The following is a 17,683-nucleotide window of genomic DNA, read 5'->3' as shown; positions in this document are numbered from 1 at the left end:
ACATTAAACAACAATACAGTCTCTATAGTACTGTTATGAAGAACACTTTCTTGTTAAATAATATTAAATGTTTTGCATGCTAGTGGAAGTCACTTTGCTAATACACTTTAACCACTGCCCTAACTTAAAGGAGTTGCCTCTCATCTGCCTTATTGTCAGAGTGCTCTCACAACACCAGCAAGCTACAGAACATTTGTACTGTAAAAGATTGATCATCATCTTACTGTGCTCCTGAGACACATGTGGAGCCGGTGACACAGTCAGGAGTTCTGCTTGTTGACTCTTGAATAAACAAATCCCCTAAAGTATTTAAAGTCACCAATAATAGCTTTTAATGGCATTCATTTGGTTGGCTGAACAAATAATTTTCCCCTAGCATCTTGTAAAAAAAAATGCAAACAAAAAAACAACAAAAAAACCCAAAATAAGATTTCCTGATCCAGGAATATTCCTGATCAGATGAGTGTCCTGTTCCTTGTGTTTTCTCTAGTTTTTAATGTGCTGTTCTGGAGCATGCCCCAGGTACTGTACTGTAGGGAGTATCTTGCAATGACCATTTGTAATCTGGCAGGTTGGAGGACGTGTACCTGTACTGGACACACTGGTGGAACTTGTCACAAGGGGTCGATGCATTCCAGTCCATCTGGACTACTTGCCAAGGTTGGAGTCCTTGGTGGCAGAAGTTCAAGCGTGGAAGGAGTGTGCAGTAAACACATTTCTTTGTGAGAACTCCCCTTACTCTCTTCTGGAGGTAAGAGGTCTCAGCCCTTGGTCTCCAAGATCACCATTCATTCCCCAGCAAAAGCACATCTGAGTTAAAGCATGAAGCAGCAGTAAATATTAAGTATATTTGCAGAATTACTTTAGGGTTAAATTACTTACTAGATTGACTTAGGCTTTTAATAATAATTTTAAAATTTTAGCTGCTTAAGATTTAACTACACTTTCTCTGTTTTTATAATTAGTAGCTGCAGTCTGACAGTTTCACGATGAATATGGGAATAAAGACACTTCTGTGCCACTGAATTCCCTGCAGTGCTCCAGGCTGCTGGGTTCACACCTAATGCCCCAGCCCAGCCTTGGCCCTGCTCAGGATGAGGCTGTGGGTGCCTTGGCTGTCTCTGGGTCTGTTGCTGTGTGTACCAACACCAGCAATCCCCACACTCCAGTCTGCACTTAGCCTGTTGTGCTGTCAGCCCTGCTCCTTCTGACAGGACAGTCAGGAGCACGGGGTAGCTCCTGGAATCCTCTGCTGTTTTCCAGGGCTTGCAGCTTAAATCATGTGGAGGGAATTCAGTGTATCAGATGTCTCTATATTACCAGCAATTTAAGTGAAACAGGGAGGTCTTTGGGATCTGTCCCTTTTATACAATTGAATTATTAACCTTTCAGCTCTCCTCATTTTCCAGATATCCTCATTCTTGTCTCCTAAATGTTTGGAAGAAACTGCAGAAATCCTTGTTCTAAGCAGTTGTGGGTGGTTGTGTTAGAGCAGGACAAATGCTTGAACAATGCCAGGGATCAGACTGTTGTTTTGTCCCTCAGGTGTTATGTCCCCGCTGTGATATTGGAATGCTGAATCTGAAAAGAAAGCAGAAAAAGTTAAAGGAGCCAGTACCAAGTGGAAAGAAGAAAAGCACCAAGCTAGAGACTCTGAGTGACTTAGAAAGAGCACTGTCTGAGAGCAAAGATACTGCCTCTGCGGTACGTGGGTTCAGAGGGGTTGAACCTGAGTTTCTTTTAAGTTCCTTGAATCTTTTGTTTTCTGCCCGTTCAGGGGTGTTACCTTCCTCCTTGCTCTGCTGTTCTGCAGGAGGATTTCTAGGACAGCAGTTTACTGTGCTTGCTTCCAGCTTTCCAAAATTGCTTTTAGTGGAAAAAAAAGTTTTCTTTGTGCATGAAGCAACCTTATTATTGAATGCATTATTTGCAGCTGCCACTGATAGCCTTTATGAAATAGAAATATATTGTTGTCTTTAATAGCAGCTAATGCTAAAGATTTTTTAAAAAAGAGATCTTGAGCAGATGTAGAAAAGGCAAACACCACATGCAGGAGTACACCTGAATTTCACATGGTGTTTACAAACCCCAGAGCAAGGAGAAAGGTTGGGATGTGCACCATGTGCAAAGGGGTGATCAGAGATGCATTTGTATTTCTGAAAGACACCCTGATCTGGTTTACAATTACACAGAGTCAGACCACACATTTGAGAGACTTCTGCACTTGTATCAGAATTTAAGCTGCTTTGATGAAGGCAGTGTTTGCGTAGTACAAAACACAAAGGTTTTGGAACAGAGAGGAAAGGGGTTAGGAGATTATTTCTGCAAGGGAATAGGCTGGGTACCTTTGGAGAAAGTGGAAGGAAACTGAAGTCACATCAATACACATCTTCATGACTGCTTTGCTTCAAACATTCCAAGCCTTGAAAGGTGTTCAGAGGGGAGCAGCTCCTTAGTGATCCGGAGAATTCCCTGGGATGTTTGAAGCAGTCCCTGGGGTTGTGCAGCAGTCAGCCTGTTCCTAACAAGTTCCCTTTGGGATTACACCCTTTTTCTGAACTCCCTTTTAGATGGCTACACTCGGGGAAGCCCGGCTGAAGGAGATGGAAGCCTTGCGTTCCCTGCGAGCCGCCAACGAGGGGAAGGTGCTGGCTGGTGAGGAGGACACAGAACTGAAAGTCTGTCTGTGCCAGAAGGAGCCTGCTGCTCCCATGATCCAGTGTGAGCTCTGTAGAGGGTTCTTCCACACCGGCTGTGTCTCCGTGCCCAGCGTTGTGCAGGGACCCCGTGTGTGGCTCTGCCCGCAGTGTCACCGCTCGGAGAAGCCGCCCTTGGAAAGGATCCTGCCCCTCTTGGCCTCCCTGCAGCGCATCCGCGTGCGCCTGCCCGAGGGGGACGCCCTGAGGTACATGATCGAGAGAACTGTGAACTGGCAGCACAAAGCACAACAGATGTTGTATTCAGGGAATCTAAAACTTATCCAAGACAAAGTTGGCTCAGGATTACTCTACAGCAGATGGCAAGCCACGGCAGGCCAATTGCCAGAGACAAACAAGGTGAGGCTGAGGTGCTGCTGGGTTCCTGGCAGGAATGGGATGGGTTGGGAACACCTCCTGGGGTTTGGGTTCCTGGTGTCTGCAGACACTGGCAAGGCAGATTGAGTTGTGTACAGACAGGGGTTTGGGCTCTGCTGTGGTGTTAGTTAGGATGTGTGTGTTCTCAACCTTCTGATGGAGTCCTGGGAACAATTGATCCTAAAAGGGATGTTTTCCTTTCTCCTCCCCCCGTGTGACACTGTTAATGACAGAGCTGCTGAAGCTATTGTTTCTAGAGTGCTTAACATTCAATTAGTCTTTGTTCTCTTCTTACAAATATTTCAATATACTTGAAAGTATTGAGCATTAGTAACCGAGGCACAAAGTGGCTGGGGTGTTCCTCGTGGAAGAGGTTGTTTTCAGCAGGGTATCTTGAGCTGTTACTGCTCCTTCTTCTCCTTATCACTTACAGTAGAACTCCCAAGCTGAATATTCTGCTAACACTGAGTTAAGCTACAGCAACTGTTTCAGGTCATGAGGGAGTTTCAAACTTCTTCCAGTAAAGATCTTTCACCAAAAAGCACTGGGGAAGTGAGGAACGGGTCAAATATTTCCAGTTTTCCTGAGATAATAAATGCAGAAAAAATCTGGAATACAAGGTCTGTTCAGCATAAACCCATTAAACCAAATACCAAAATGAAATGCACTCTGTTGCTTTAGCTTTTGGATTGAAGCACCTTACTTTTGCTAGACCAACCCTGCTAAATTGAGTCTGTGTGGGTTTTGTTTTCATGCTTAATTATGTTAAAGTGGGCCATGCATGCTCCAAGAGGTGTTGTAGCTGCTTCTTGGCTAATTCAGCTATACCAAGTTGCCTGTGCTGGCCACAAGTTTTAAGTAAGCAAGCCCAATTTTAGAACTTCAGAATATATTTAGAGACCTAAGATAATTTATCTGATAATTTAGGTTTGAAAGTAACTTTTTACTGGACCAATTAGCATAGCTGTAAAAAACCTGGCAAGATTTTCGGCATATAAGTGGATGTTTGGGTAGAAATGGAAACAGTAAGCTTAGTTTTAGTAGCACTGTTCTATTAGGTCAGTGTGGTACTATGAGGTTCCTCAGAGCTTGAAAGTTGTGCAGCCATTTTTATGTGGTCTGGAGAGCAAGTCAGTAAAACCTCCTAAATCAAGGTGACTGTAGAGGAGCTCGGCCAGTTCCTTGTGACCACATTTCCCAAATCACAAGTCCCTGGGAAGGTCAGTGGGAAAGCATCTGAGCACATGGATAAGGTTGAGGCCCTCACTGTGCCTGAGCTCAGGAGCCTCCCTGGAGACATTGAAAGAGGAGAGGTCAGAGGAGGCCTCCAGAGCCATCACAGCACAGGACTTGATGGATTTGAGGTGGTGGTTTTGTTTTGTGGATTTGTTTTGTTTTGTTTCTTTTGTGAATCGTGTGTCTCAGCAGTGCTCTTGCATCCTACAACAATTGTGTTTTCCCTGTTATCTTCCCCCAGAGGTGCTTGTAGCAGCACCCACTGTTTGGCTGTTTTTCTGAGTTTGGCTTCCTTGGTACCAGCCAAATGTGAATGTGGAGCATTTAGATGAGTTTGAAAAATTAACATGAAAAACAGCTGTGAGAATTGATGAGATCCAGATTTTGAAAGGGCTCCAGACACTTGAATAGTGAGGTAAATGGTATCCTGGAAAACCCAACACTTGGTGGTTCTGTACCTGGCCTTGGACATGGCTTCTGGAGGTGCTGAGGTGAAGAGCTCCAAGGCAGTGTGGAGTCTCAGGTCAAAGCACTGAGGAGTCACTTGGTTATTGTGAACAAATAAGGAAACTGTAATACTGACCCCAAGTCAATTCCAGAGCTGGAGCCCTCACTTCCGTAAGTCTGGGATTATCCCTGCAGTGACTCTGTCTCTGCTCCTCAGGCTTGCTCTCCTCTGGCAGAGTTTGCTGCTGGGTGCACTAGGGCTGCTTTCTGAATACTCCAGAAATTATTCACAGCTAAGAATCCTGGCAGTAGAGTTGCTTTTGCCTATTTCCATGTGTAAGATGAAGAATTTGGGTGTATTGGAAGAGTTCACAGGGATACAAGATTTAAGCATCTGTAAGATAAACAAGTTTTGATTCTATTGCAGTTATTTGACACTTCAAAACTATGTGTTTAGTGAAAATAACAATACATTTTGTTTTGTTTTCTAGGTTTCCCAGACTATTGGAGCTATGTCATTCTCCCTGCCTCATGACTGGGATAACAGAACCATATATTTACATTCTCCATTTTCTACAGGACAGCACTGCATCCCACTTCATGGTTTGTAATCTGTGCTTTGATTTTTTTTATTATTATTTTCCTTTTTTTTTCCTCCTGCTAGTTTTCAGTGGAGAAGAGAGGTTGTCCTGCTCAACAGATGTCTGAGGCTCAGAGGCACATGACTGTAGTTCATCTGATTGCTTCTCCATCCCCTCAGCAGCTTTGAAACTTAATGTCCAGCTTTGGCAGGGGGGTAAAATTCTCAGCAGTTCACATTTCCCACGTGTGCAATGAAAAGATGGGGTGTAAGAGCTGACCCCTTCCTTTGGGAAGAGCACATGTGGCCAGCTCAAACAGGGTGTGGGGAGGGGGGACCATAGAAATTGTAGGAGCTGGATGGGAGACCATAGGCATGAGTCTGCAGACTGCTTGGAAGGCCCAGGCAAGTTCTGTAAGCTCAGTAGTGGCAGTGAGCAAGGCTCATCCTCTCTGGTTTTCTTCCTCTCTTCTCTTGGCTGCATTTATGGATTCCACTCAGTTTGTTCATCTCACTTCATATGCTGTGAGGGGATCAGAACATTTGTCTTGTAGCTCCATAAGCAGGAGAAATTGGAGAGGATGATGGCAATTGCTTATCTTCAAACCAGCAAGCAATGCAAGCCTGGAAGGGTACTGAGGAGGAAATTCTGTGCAAGCCTATAGCTTTTTAACCATGCTGTTGAAAACAAGCAGTGAAGAGGGAACAGATAAGAGTTAATTTATACAACTGCAGATTTCAAGAAGTCTTTCAGGTTTTTGTATGTGCTACCAGGGAAGAATTTTCATTATCTGTGAAGTTCTCATCAGTGCTGACAATGAAGAATTCCTTTTCTCCTCTCTCCCTGTCTTCCATAACAGTCATTAGCACAGAGCTGGATGAGCTGATGATGGAGGCCCAGCTGCTACAGGTTTCTCTGCCTGAAATACAGGAGCTGTACCAGATCCTATTCACAAAGCAAAGCCCTATTTTGCCAGCAGAGCAGAGGTCATCCATTGGACCAACAAATGAAAAGGCAAGTGTGGCCAGCACTGAGAGGGGGGGCACACTGGAGCAGAGGCTTTGCCTGACCCCTGAGGTTTACATAGAGATTTATGTGTGTGTCTGTACTGTCATGAAAAGACATTTTCTTGGATATCAAATATAAGCAGAGTCCACCAGGAGTTGGAGTTGATGATCCTGATGGGTCTCTTCCAACTCAGCAGATTCTGTGGTTATGTAATTTGTGGCCTAATGCATTTTTGCAATTTGAATCTGGTTTTAATGGTTACTTTTTAAAAAATATATCCATCCTAAATTTGATGCTCATCCTGTGTTCACAAGGCTTTCTGAGAGCTGCCTCTGAAGCAGTGGACTCAGGCAGTGTCACTGGAGTGTGACCCTCACCTTTGCTCCACTTACACATCCCCCTTCCGCTGAGAAGGCAATTCTGTCAGACACTCTGCACTTGAAGTCTGTTTGACTTAGGCAGGGTATGGAATAACAGGATGATATCTGCTGGCTGCAAGCTTACAGTTTTGCTAAAATGTCTTCCCAATAGAACGAGTGTTGCCGAGGGAAAAAGGATGGGATGAGTTACATAGAGAGAAAACTAAAGCGGCGTTTTGAGAGAGAGAACTTCTGTGATGAGAAGAGAGCAAGAGTGAAAAAAATGAGAACCCCCAAAAAGAAGAAACTGAAATTCAGTCACTCAAAGGATCTCAGCACTAACAAACTGGAGAGAGAACGGGAGAGGCTCTTTGAAATGCAACGTTCCAGTGAGAGCCACTTGCTCCCCTCAGACATGTCCTTCTCTGAGCAGGAGGACTCAGAGGATGAAGATGCCATCTGCCCTGCTGTGAACTGTCTCCAGCCCGAGGGAGATGAGGTCAGTAGAGCCAGAGCCACTGGGGTGCTGTGCACACTGGGATCTGGGACATTCAACTGCACTGAAACTGTCTGACTGCAGAAATGCTTTTTACAAAGAGGCACCTTTGGTGTCAGGGACAGTGTCTGCCACTTCTGGGGCACACAACCATCCTTCCCACCTTCTCCAAGAGCAGCCATGCAGCTGGGATTGGGGGAGGCAGATGGATGTCACAACATCTGCATGGCATTGGCAGGAGGAGGTGGGGGGATGTGCAGACGCCATGTTCATCTCTGCTCTTGGTATGGGTGTAGATGAGTTAGTGGGCTGCAGCTCTTCTGTGGATGGGGGCAGTGCCTTGGAGCTCTGGAGCTTTCCATCTGTACTGGGAAGTTTGGAAAAGGAGGATGTCCCCAGAAGCCTGAGAGGGCCATGGTGAAGTTGCCATCCACAAATTTGCCAGATGTGGGAAAGCAACTGGAGGGATCAGGGTCGTGTGTCCTTCTCTCTGCTTCAGAGGAGCAGGACTGCAGGAGTCCAGAGAATTGCCTTGTCCAGCACTAGGCAGCTGTAGAGTGGGACATTTTACACTTTTAAATAGAGCAGAAGAGCCAAAAATTGTCCAGTGAATGCTGTTTGCTTGGTCCTTCTCTGAACTCCAGTCTGTTTTTCATTAGGTGGACTGGGTCCAGTGTGATGGCAGCTGCAACCAGTGGTTCCACCAGGTGTGTGTGGGCATCTCTCCAGAAATGGCAGAGAAGGAGGACTACATCTGCATCAGCTGCTCTGGGAAGGACTCTCCATATCGGAAGTAAAACTCCCCATAACCCGTTCAGGACTTGATTCAAGGTTTTCAGAGTTTTCCAATAAAGCCACAAGGGGCTGGTTTAAGAACCAGGTTGCAAATGGTGCTACTTCTATCCTTATGGGATCATTTTCCAGAACTCAAAACAATTTTTGACACTTTTGTATTTTCCCTTGATCTGTTTGTGGTTGTTGAGGTTTGAGAAACTGACTGTTTTGCAGGGATTTCCACCAATTTGGAAGGCATTTGGAACGTGCACCTTTTATTGTACAGCATTAAATTACCTCTGGGATTTGCCGGCGTATTTAATTCAGCTTGGTTTAGGTGCAAAAGAACCCAACCCCCTGCACCATTAATTTTCCAATAAATCCTCTTTTGAGGAAATCCCTGTTTACTCTGTTAACTCTTTAGTTTTTTTCCACTTTTGGTTTTCGTAGACTAGGTTTATTTATCTGAGCAATAACTTCTATGTCTGGTTTCAGTGACTGGAATGACAATTCTGAACAGCGTGTTGCTTCTAGCATTGGTTGATGTACAGAAAGCAAAATGTTAGATCCTAGTGTCACTGATGGCCCAGTGATGTAGAAGACAGGAAAAAAAAAAACAGCTCTGTAAAGTAACTGCCACAGCTGTATTTTGGCTTTCTCCTTTTTTGGGTAGCTTGTATCAAATGTTGCAGTTTATATTGTGGAATAAACCCTTGGTTATGTTATAAAAATTAAATGTTGGTGTTTTTAGAGAGCTTGAAGTGCAGTTTCATTTCCCTCTAGAACAATACTGATTGCATTGATGGGTTCTCTTATTCAAGAGAAATCAACCTTTAAAATAAGAAATGCAAAAGCCATTGTATTTTCTTACCTTACTCATCTATTCAGGTTTGAAGGGTGAAGACAGATCAAAATGTTATTCACACCAAAAAGAAAAAAAAAAGACTTTTCCAATGCTTTTCTAAAACTGAAATTGTTTGCAGGTTGGGTGAGCAAAGGCTTCCTGATTTGCAGGAGAAGCTGCTGCTGGGATGCACTGTTGGTGTGATGAGGGCTCAGCCCAACTGAGAACCAAGGTAGACAAAAATGTGTGGAGCAAAAAAAAAAAAAAAAAGAGCCTGCCAAGGATCTCCTGTCAACTGCTTCTGTCAAACAGGAAAACCAGTCCAACCCTGTCCTTCCCTTCCCTGGTACCTTCTGGGTGATGGGCTGTGCTGAGACCACCTCTTTTGGTACATGTTCAGGACTTAAAATTGAGTTCCAGATACAGAAAGGATGTGTTATTTAGGGATAACACAGTCACTAATGTTTTGTGTACAGCTGAAGTTGGTCTGTATGTCAGTTGATCTAAACATGTCAGTCTCTAAAGGCATAACAAAAAGAGCATCAATAAAAATAAAAGCTGTATCTGGGAGAGGAAATAAAGCAGTCACAGCAGATGAGTAGTACTGCAGGTTCAACACAGCTTCTATTTGAGACAAAAACAGAATCATGGGTTCCAGTAGAAAGAACTTGGGCAGAAGGAACAAAAAAAATTCCAAGCATTGAGAAGAAAGTTTGCTGAAAGGTGATTGAAAAGTAGTGATATGCCCTAAATCAAGAGGTACAGCTTCATGAACTTACCTTACGTACCTCAGTTTTTTAAGATCTGAAATGCTTGTTAATCCTACAAGTTAATATTTTTAAAGGTAATCTGTTCACAATATTGGACCGGATTTTATGTGTGTGCTTGTGTGCTTGCCTCCTCTGTGTGAGCGGGGCATCTAAAATATGTAAATACTTTTATAAAAAGTAGCAGCATCAGGAGCTTCTTTTCCGTGGAACATGCAGTGGGCTTAAAGAGAATCTTCCTCAGCGGGGGTTTGTCGAGGACAAAACCAGGAGAGTCCAGACCAGGTGTGGACAGCTTTGTTCTGCTGGACTTGGGGGGTCCCATGTTCTTGTTGCCTGTAGTTAAATTTAAACCTGGGGGGGTCAGATCAGGCAGGTACCGTGCCCCTGGCTATGCCCTGAAGCTGGGGCTGGACATGGGCCTCTTCCTTGTGCTGGCCCCAATTTCTTTTTGGAGGATTTTTGCTGCTCGGGGGGCTCCTGGGGCTTTGGTCTCATCTTTCTGTGGGTTCTTCCTTAGCACAGCTCTGGAGGGGAGATCGCGGGGCTGGGGCGGTGCCCCTGAGCTGCAACAGGCGGATTCAAGTGTTTCAGTAGCAGTAAAACCAAGCAGAGCTCCTGCCCCGTTCCCCACCGTTTTCTCCCCCCCCTTCCCCCCCCCCCCTTTTTTTTTCCCCCTTCTTTTCCTTCCCCCCTTTTTCCTCCCCCCTCCTTTTTCTCCCCCCTTTTCTCCCCCCTTTTCTCCCCCCTTTTCTCCCCCCTTTTCTCCCCCCCTTTTCTCTCCCCCTTTTCTCTCCCCTTTTCTCTCCCCCTTTTCTCCCCCTTTTCTCCCCTTTTCTCCCCCTTTTCTCCCCTTTTCTCCCCTTTTCTCCCCTTTTCTCCCCCTTTTCTCCCCCTTTTCTCCCCCTTTTCTCCCCCTTTTCTCCCCCTTTTCTCCCCCTTTTCTCCCCCTTTTCTCCCCCTTCCCCCCCCACGGGGCTCCGCCGCCATTTTCTTCTCTCCTCACATCCCCTGACCCCTCCGAGCAGCTAGGGGGCGCTGTGAGCGGAGCTTTCCCCGCCCCGGCGCCTGCGTGCGTGCGTGCGTGCCGGCGTTTGGCGCGCGCGGTGTCGGAGCGCGGGGGGGGGCGGGGGCCATGGCGGGCGCGGCGGGGGGGGGGCAGCGGTGCCGGTGCCGGAGCGGGGCCCGTGGCACAGGGACTGAAGGAAGCGCTGGTGGAGACCTTGACCGGGATCCTGTGCCCGGTGCAGGCGGTGCGCGCCGCCGCCGAGGAGCAGGTGAAGGTGCTGGAGGTGACGGAGGGTGAGTGAGGGCCGCGCCGCGCTGAGGGCAACGGAACCGGAGAGGGGAGGGTGGAGGTGCCCTGGGTGGGGTGTGTGGAGGGGGAACGGCCGGCGCCTTCCCGGAGCTTTTCCCGTTACCCGTGCCTCGTGGCCACCCCTTGGCCTCGACCAAAACTTCGGCTGCAGCGCTCGGGCCGGCGGGTAGCGGGCGGCGGCTGCTCCGTGTGCCTTGGGCAGCCCCTGCCCCCCCTCAGCCCTCGGGCTCCCGGCTCAGGGCTGCAGCGGAGCTCTCCGGGGGAAGCGGCAGCAGCGGGGGCTGCTCAAGGCACCGCTTCTGCCAGAGGGGACCGGCCCGGGGTCACTGCTGCCGGGGGGGTGCGGCTGCAGGCGGCTCCTTCGGGCACCCCGGAGCCGCCCCCGGCGGTTCTCACACGAACCTTCCCGCCCCGCTTGTCCGCAGCCCCCGGCCCACCCCAGCGCTGCCCCCCTGCCCCTGGGGACGTGCCCGGGGGACATCTCGGTGTGGCCAGGGCTCGGCTGACCCCGCTCTGGTGTGAAATTCCTCCCTCGGGGCTGCGATCTGGGGGGCTGAGGACACTGAGCGGGATGGCAGCGGGACTGCGGCTCTGAGGACACAAAGAGCAAACACTCCAAGTTCAAGCAGTGCCTCTGGTTATTCCGTTGCTCATCTCATCTCCCCTTTTTTGTGAGGATGCTGAGCTACTTCAGGCACTTGCTGCTTCTCCTGCAAACTATGCTTAAAAATATTGATGAGAAACTTTTCTTTCACTTCAGCTTAGATTTTATGACCCATCCCCAAGAACTGGAACCTGTAGCAGCCAGGGGCAGGTTTGCAGGTGGTCCCTTGTCCCCAAGTTGTGCCTCTGGCCCGGCAGCTTGATGTGTTGATTGTTTATGGACCCTCCTAGAAATTTTGCCTTACATTTGCCTGATTGTGCCACTCTGAAAGTGTTTTGTGCTGTGTTTTAAAATCTTTCTGCTCCTGAACTTCAGCTCATAAATATTAAAGGGAGCTTAAGGTGAAGAGAAGAAAGGTGGAAGGGTGTGACTGGGTCAAGTATAGTGTTGTGGTGAGGTTCCTCTGGGAATGAGATTGGGGATTGAAGGGGAGGCAAAAGATCTGCTGTTGGAGGTTTTAATGAGTGATTTGATGGCACTGATGCAGTAGCCTAGAGGTGCTGTGAGGCTAATGCACTCATAGAGCCTTTGCCTTGCAAAGCTACTACAGTCATCATGCTCTTCACAGGCAAGTTTTTCCTCCCAGAACTTTGTATCTTGTCACAAGAAATGAAATCAAGTTTGTGTAACATTTTGGGTAATAAATTTCTAGACAAGAGGAAGCTTTTAAGGTCTCTACATGGTGGATCCCCTTGAGAGCCCAGGGATGCAGCAGAATTACATTTTGTGGATAATCTTAAGGGCAAAAGGAATTGAGTCATCTGCACTTCATTTTTCCACTGTTTTACATCTCCCAAAGTCACCCTGTCCTCCTCTGCAGTTGCAGTCCCAGGGTCTGTTGCAGGATCTGTGCCCATAACCTGGAGGAGGCCACAGGTTAGAGGGACCTGAGAGGAACCTCCTGAGATTCAGCAAGAACAGACACCAAGTTCTACACCTGGGACAGAACACGCTGTGGGTCAGGCACTGCCTGGCTGGGGGCAGCTTTGTAGGAAAGGGCCTGGAAATCCTGGTGACCACTGAGCTGCCCAAGGGCCAGCAGTGTGTCCTGAGGGGCCCTTTCAACCCAAGTTCCTTTGTGGTGCTCTTACTGAAAACCAGTCCATGGGGAAATGTCCTCAGCAGTGGTGTTGCTGCAGCCTGGGGTGCAGGAGGGGGGGTGCAGGTGCTGGGTCATGGGAACTCGGTTTCTGATGCATTTGGGAGATCTGCAAACAATGGTGTTTTAATTTGGGATGTCAGTGGCCAAGGGGCAGTGGATTCACCCGGGCTGGCTGCAGCCCCTGAGGGCAGAGTGCAACAGAAAGGTGTCTGCAGCAGCTCCTGACCCAGCTCTGCATGGATGGACTGAGCTGGAATCAGTGCTGGCCCACTTCAAGGAGGTGGGGTGTGAAGTGTGGTAATTCAGTAGAAAGTCCTGCTTGTTTATTCTTCCCTGATTCCTTTTTTTTTTGTTTGGCCCAGCCTAATTTCTCAAAAAAGTTACAGGTGGAGAGGTGGTAGGTTATGCAGTAGATGGAGCTTGGTCATGAAGGAGGAGAGTTGCAGCGTAGGATTTAATTAATACTGAGGTTAATGGAGAGAATCAGAGCTGGTAGGAAATGTGTTTGCTAACAGCTTCTAATATTTTGGTTTTATAGAGTTTGTCGTGGGAAGAAGTCTTGTTTCTGGAATTGCAAGTCTACAAAAGTGGTGGAAGCACTTAGGAAGAGAGACATTTGAACTGCAGTTACCCATGAGAAAGATAGAAAGTTCCCAGCCATCTGGGGAAAAAAAAATAATAAACCAGTTCTTTGAGAAAAGAGGAGGCAGTGAGCTCCGTAGGGATCAGGGTAATTCCAGTCTCTGGAAGAGTTCTTGGACCAGCTCATTAAACAGCTTGCCAGTGTCTAACTTAGTAGGATAAATAGATGCTACACAGCTAATGCTGTTTTATATGATCTGTTCTTGATAAACCCATCTGATCTTTGTTTGATGGCTTATTGCTTGAACAAGCAAATGCTGGGTATGAATGATCTAAGTTCAGTAGGATGCTGGATATGCATTTGCCACAAGAGTTGTTTGTCAGTTAAGAACAAAGAAATCTGCAGTATTATTAAGGCTGAAAACCTGTGTGTGCAGTTGTGATTGGTGGCTTCTTGTCAAACCCAGGGGGGTTTGGGACAGCTCTTGGTCACTGCAGTAGTGAGTACACCTCTGAAACACCAACTGTGGCACTGCAGGCTGTCTGGAGAGCACAATTAAACATGTTGGAAAATTGAAGAGATGGCCTAAAATAACCAAAAGAAAATATTGTAAATCAAGTACTGTATGTAATGGGAAAGAGTTAAATGCATCTATGCTGACAGATTTAAGTACTGCAAAATAAAATCCTAGTAGTGAGTTGCAGCTGTGTGAAGCCATTGGGTTTATTCTGTCTGCTTAATTCATTTATAGCCTTTAAAAACGTGACTGAAATAGTGTGCCCTATTCAAGTCTGGAATGTTTCAGGCTGCTAGAAGAATAATTACTGCTTCAGTTAAGAGGAGTATTATGTTAAGTACATCTCAGAGGGTGGCTCTTGCAGCTAGGATGAGGGCTTTTTTCCTTTATTTTAAAATGCATGATCCATCAAGAAAGGTTGAAGGAACCGGGCATGTTCACTGTAGCCATGGTAAAGTGAGAGGCAATTACCTCCCAAGACAGAAAAGCCTTTTATGATTGAGGTGGGTAATAGGAGAAGCTCAGATAACCACATTTGTGAAGCACTCAAATATGCTGTTCAGGGAAGAGCCAGAACTCTTTGTCAGAAGAATTTTCAATACCTTCTTGACAGGGATGCTGTAAGCACATTTATGCTGTCTGTGCCAGCAGAACCTCAGGGCATACCTTCTGCTCCTCAACTGCTGCAACTAAAACCTCACAAACATGTTTCTTAAGGAGAGCAGTGAAATTAAGTGAAGCAGTTAGTACAGTTTCCAGTTGCCCAGAGCTTAAAGCAAATTTATCAAGCCATATGGATTTACTATACCAGAACAGCTGTTTTTCCTGGTTTTTATTTCCTGTGCTCAATCATCAACAGCATTGATACAAGTTACAGAACTTGGTTGGCAACTAAAAGACTCTCTTGCCTTTTCTGGACAAATTTCTTGCTGGAGAAGGTCCCCAGTCACCCAGTCTGAGCGATGATCTGGGCAGTTCCTGGTGGCAGTGTGCTCAGGGTTTGCTTGGGAAGATGCTTGTTGTGTTCAGGGCTGTCCTGGAGTGTGGTTTGGGACAGCTGAAGTGATTCCAAATCACTCTCTGGATGAGCCCAACTTGTGCAAACCAGGACTGCTGGCTGACAGTCCCATCCTGGGTGTTATCCATCTCTCCATCTCCTGTAGGAACTTGACTAATACTGTTACATGGCAGGCAAGATATTGTATAATTTGCTTGTTATTAACTTGCATCGAACAATGTTTTACCCAGGAGAGAAAGAAATTAAGATGCTGAGAAAACAGCTGAAGTTTGTGCATAGAGCACAAGGGAGAATGAATGGTCATGATTCATTTGAGAATTGTCCTCCTCCCCACATATGAGTCATTGAACTGGTATGATGTCTTTTTCCAAAATCCTGATGGGTTTTGCTGTGTGGGAATGACAGTTATGATACCAATGGTTTTGGGTTTTTTTAATTGCAGAATTTGGTGTTCATTTAGCAGAACTGACTGTGGATCCCCAGGGAGCTCTGGCCATCCGTCAGGTGAGTTCACCTGTAACTGCTGAAAGAATTTTGAAGGTAGTTTCCTTGGCTTTTAAAATATTCTCTCATGTTTCTAGGTGAAAAACTGGAGGTAGCTTTCCATTACTGCTTTCCCTTTTCTTTTTTTTCTTTTTTTTTTCTTCCCTTTTTTTCTTTCTTTTCTTTTCTTTTTTCTCTAGAGTTATCACTTGCTCTGTCAGCATAATTCAGGTGTTATACACTTGCTGGTTGTGCTTTTTGGACTTAATGAACCTGGTGCTGAGACAGTTCAACTTACTAGATGAATGGTTGGCAGCAGGAAGCAGAAATGTGGCTTATCTTTGCAGCAACTTTTTCTGTAGCTGTTTCCCCCCTTGAAAAAGAAATTTAGGTTCTGTATTTCTTTAGTTACTGTGTGACCCATATCTTGTGCCTTTTTAGAGATAAGGAAATGAAGCTACTACCTTATGTCAGTGCAGTCAATGCTGATGGCTCAGTGAAGAGCCATCAGTTCATCTGTTTGCTGCAGTAGCTTTGTTTTTGTCTGCTTCACAGATTTTGCATTTTTGGCAAGCCCAGCCACCTTGCACCCTTCTAAAAGCAGAATGGTGGGATGGGAGGCTGAGCAAACAGGCCAGGGGTGCTGCTTGCTGTGGCTGCAAGATTTATTACTGATCTTGTCCTCCCTTCTAACACAGCTGGCATCTGTCATTTTGAAGCAGTATGTGGAAACTCACTGGTGTTCTCAGTCAGAAAAGTTTAGACCTCCAGAGACCACCGAAAGGGTAAGATTTGGTTTCATGTTGTCTATGTTGAGGCAGTTTGTCCAACAAGAGTATCAGTTTTGTAGATGTTTAAAAAACTGTCAGTGCTCTTGTGGTGTGAAAATTTATGGCTTCAGTTGAGGTTTTCTTCTGTTTTCTACTTTGAAAATCTGTTTTCAGTTGCTTTCAGGAGCTTTCTGTAGTAAAAGTTCAGCTGTAATACTTCTGCTGCACTGAGAGCGACTGGAAGAAAGCTGCTTTCTGTGTTTTACAGATACTGGTTTTGACAGTCCTTTTCCAAAGATTTGCTAAAACCTAAAGGCTATCTTACTATGACAAATTTCAATTGAAAGGACTGCTGAGTTTCTTCCCATATCTGTTCAGTGGGATTATCTAAGAGCTAAAATGACCAGAGATTCCAGCCCTTTACTGTTTTGGTTGTTGACTGGACCATCTTTCACATCTCGGGTACAATTTCTCCCATATTGCTGGGAATGGATCTCATGAATTAATCCTCAAAAGTACTGTTTGGTTTTTTTCTGGTGCCTTCAGTTCTCTTTTACTAAAATCTTCCAAAAAAAGCAAGCACAGCCCCTGACACTGGAGCTGGGATTTATCCTCTCCAACTCTGGCTGTCTTCCATGTAGATCTCTGTATCCTATCTAACTGCAGCTGTGAGCTACTGACTGTGTGCTCAGCTGAGTGCTCTGGGTGAGAGCAGTGCTGCCTGCCAGCCCTCCAGGAAAAAATGGATGGGTCTAAGCTGTGAGTTTTCATTTGGTGAAACCAATGCTGAATCCACACCAGGATACAGTCGTAGGTATCAGGATTTTTTTTTAATTAAATTGTTTGCTAACTAATGGGGATCCATTTTGCTGCATGCTGTTGTTCTCTGCAGGCCAAGGTTGCTATCAGGGAGCTCCTGCCCAGTGGGCTCAGAGAATCCATCAGCAAAGTGCGCTCCAGTGTCGCTTACGCCGTTTCAGCCATCGCCCACTGGGACTGGCCCGAGGCCTGGCCTGAGCTTTTCAACCTCTTGATGGAGATGCTGGTTAGTGGAGATGTGAATGCAGTACATGGAGCCATGAGAGTGCTCACAGGTATGGGGATCATAGAATCATAGAATGGGCTGGGTTGGAAGGGACCTCAGAGATCATCAAGTCCAGCCCTTGATCCACTCCCCCCGTGGTTCCCAGCCCATGGCACTCAGTGCCACATCCAGGCTCTTTGGAAAGATCTCCAGACACGGAGAATCCACTACTTCCCTGGGCAGCCCATTCCAATGCCTGATCACCCTCTCCAGAAAGAAATTCTTTCTCATCTCCAACCTAAACCTCCCCTGGCACAACTTGAGACCCTGCCCTCTTGTCTTGCTGAGAGTTGCCTGGGAAAAGAGCCCAACCCCCCCCTGGCTCCAGCCTCCTTTCAGGGAGTTGGAGAGAGTGATGAGGTCTCCCCTGAGCCTCCTCTTCTCCAGCCTCAACACCCCCAGCTCCCTCAGCCTCTCCTCATAGGATCTGTGCTGGATCCCTTCACAGCCTCCTTGCTCTTCTCTGGACCTGCTCCAGGACCTCAATCTCCTTCCTGAGCTGAGAGGCCCAGAACTGGACACAGGATTTGAGGTGTGGACTCACCAGCACTGAGTACA

The 17,683-nt window shown here is 46.5% G+C and overlaps 2 protein-coding genes across 2 annotated transcripts in view; both read left to right on the top strand.

The window, feature by feature from the left end:
* Positions 1 to 8,592, top strand: part of KDM5B (lysine demethylase 5B) — a 41,786-nt gene extending 33,194 nt beyond the window's left edge. Inside the window, 7 exon segments of the mRNA XM_030465453.1 lie at positions 572 to 751; positions 1,546 to 1,704; positions 2,571 to 3,056; positions 5,249 to 5,360; positions 6,198 to 6,352; positions 6,878 to 7,204; positions 7,861 to 8,592. Of these exon segments, the coding sequence (XP_030321313.1) occupies positions 572 to 751; positions 1,546 to 1,704; positions 2,571 to 3,056; positions 5,249 to 5,360; positions 6,198 to 6,352; positions 6,878 to 7,204; positions 7,861 to 7,998 (1,557 nt within the window). The 3' untranslated portion in view covers positions 7,999 to 8,592.
* A 2,118-nt stretch (positions 8,593 to 10,710) lies between these two features.
* IPO9 (importin 9) overlaps positions 10,711 to 17,683 on the top strand; it is a 28,773-nt gene continuing 21,800 nt past the window's right edge. Inside the window, exons 1-4 of the mRNA XM_030465509.1 lie at positions 10,711 to 10,888; positions 15,231 to 15,292; positions 15,970 to 16,056; positions 16,934 to 17,135. Of these exons, the coding sequence (XP_030321369.1) occupies positions 17,075 to 17,135 (61 nt within the window). The 5' untranslated portion in view covers positions 10,711 to 10,888; positions 15,231 to 15,292; positions 15,970 to 16,056; positions 16,934 to 17,074. The remainder of the gene's footprint in view (positions 10,889 to 15,230; positions 15,293 to 15,969; positions 16,057 to 16,933; positions 17,136 to 17,683) is intronic.

Source organism: Calypte anna, chromosome 26 (assembly GCF_003957555.1).
Source record: "Calypte anna isolate BGI_N300 chromosome 26, bCalAnn1_v1.p, whole genome shotgun sequence".
In the NCBI taxonomy this organism is placed as follows: domain Eukaryota; kingdom Metazoa; phylum Chordata; class Aves; order Apodiformes; family Trochilidae; genus Calypte; species Calypte anna.
The sequence above is the reverse complement of the archived record's forward strand: the minus strand, read 5'-3'. Positions and strand labels throughout refer to the sequence as shown.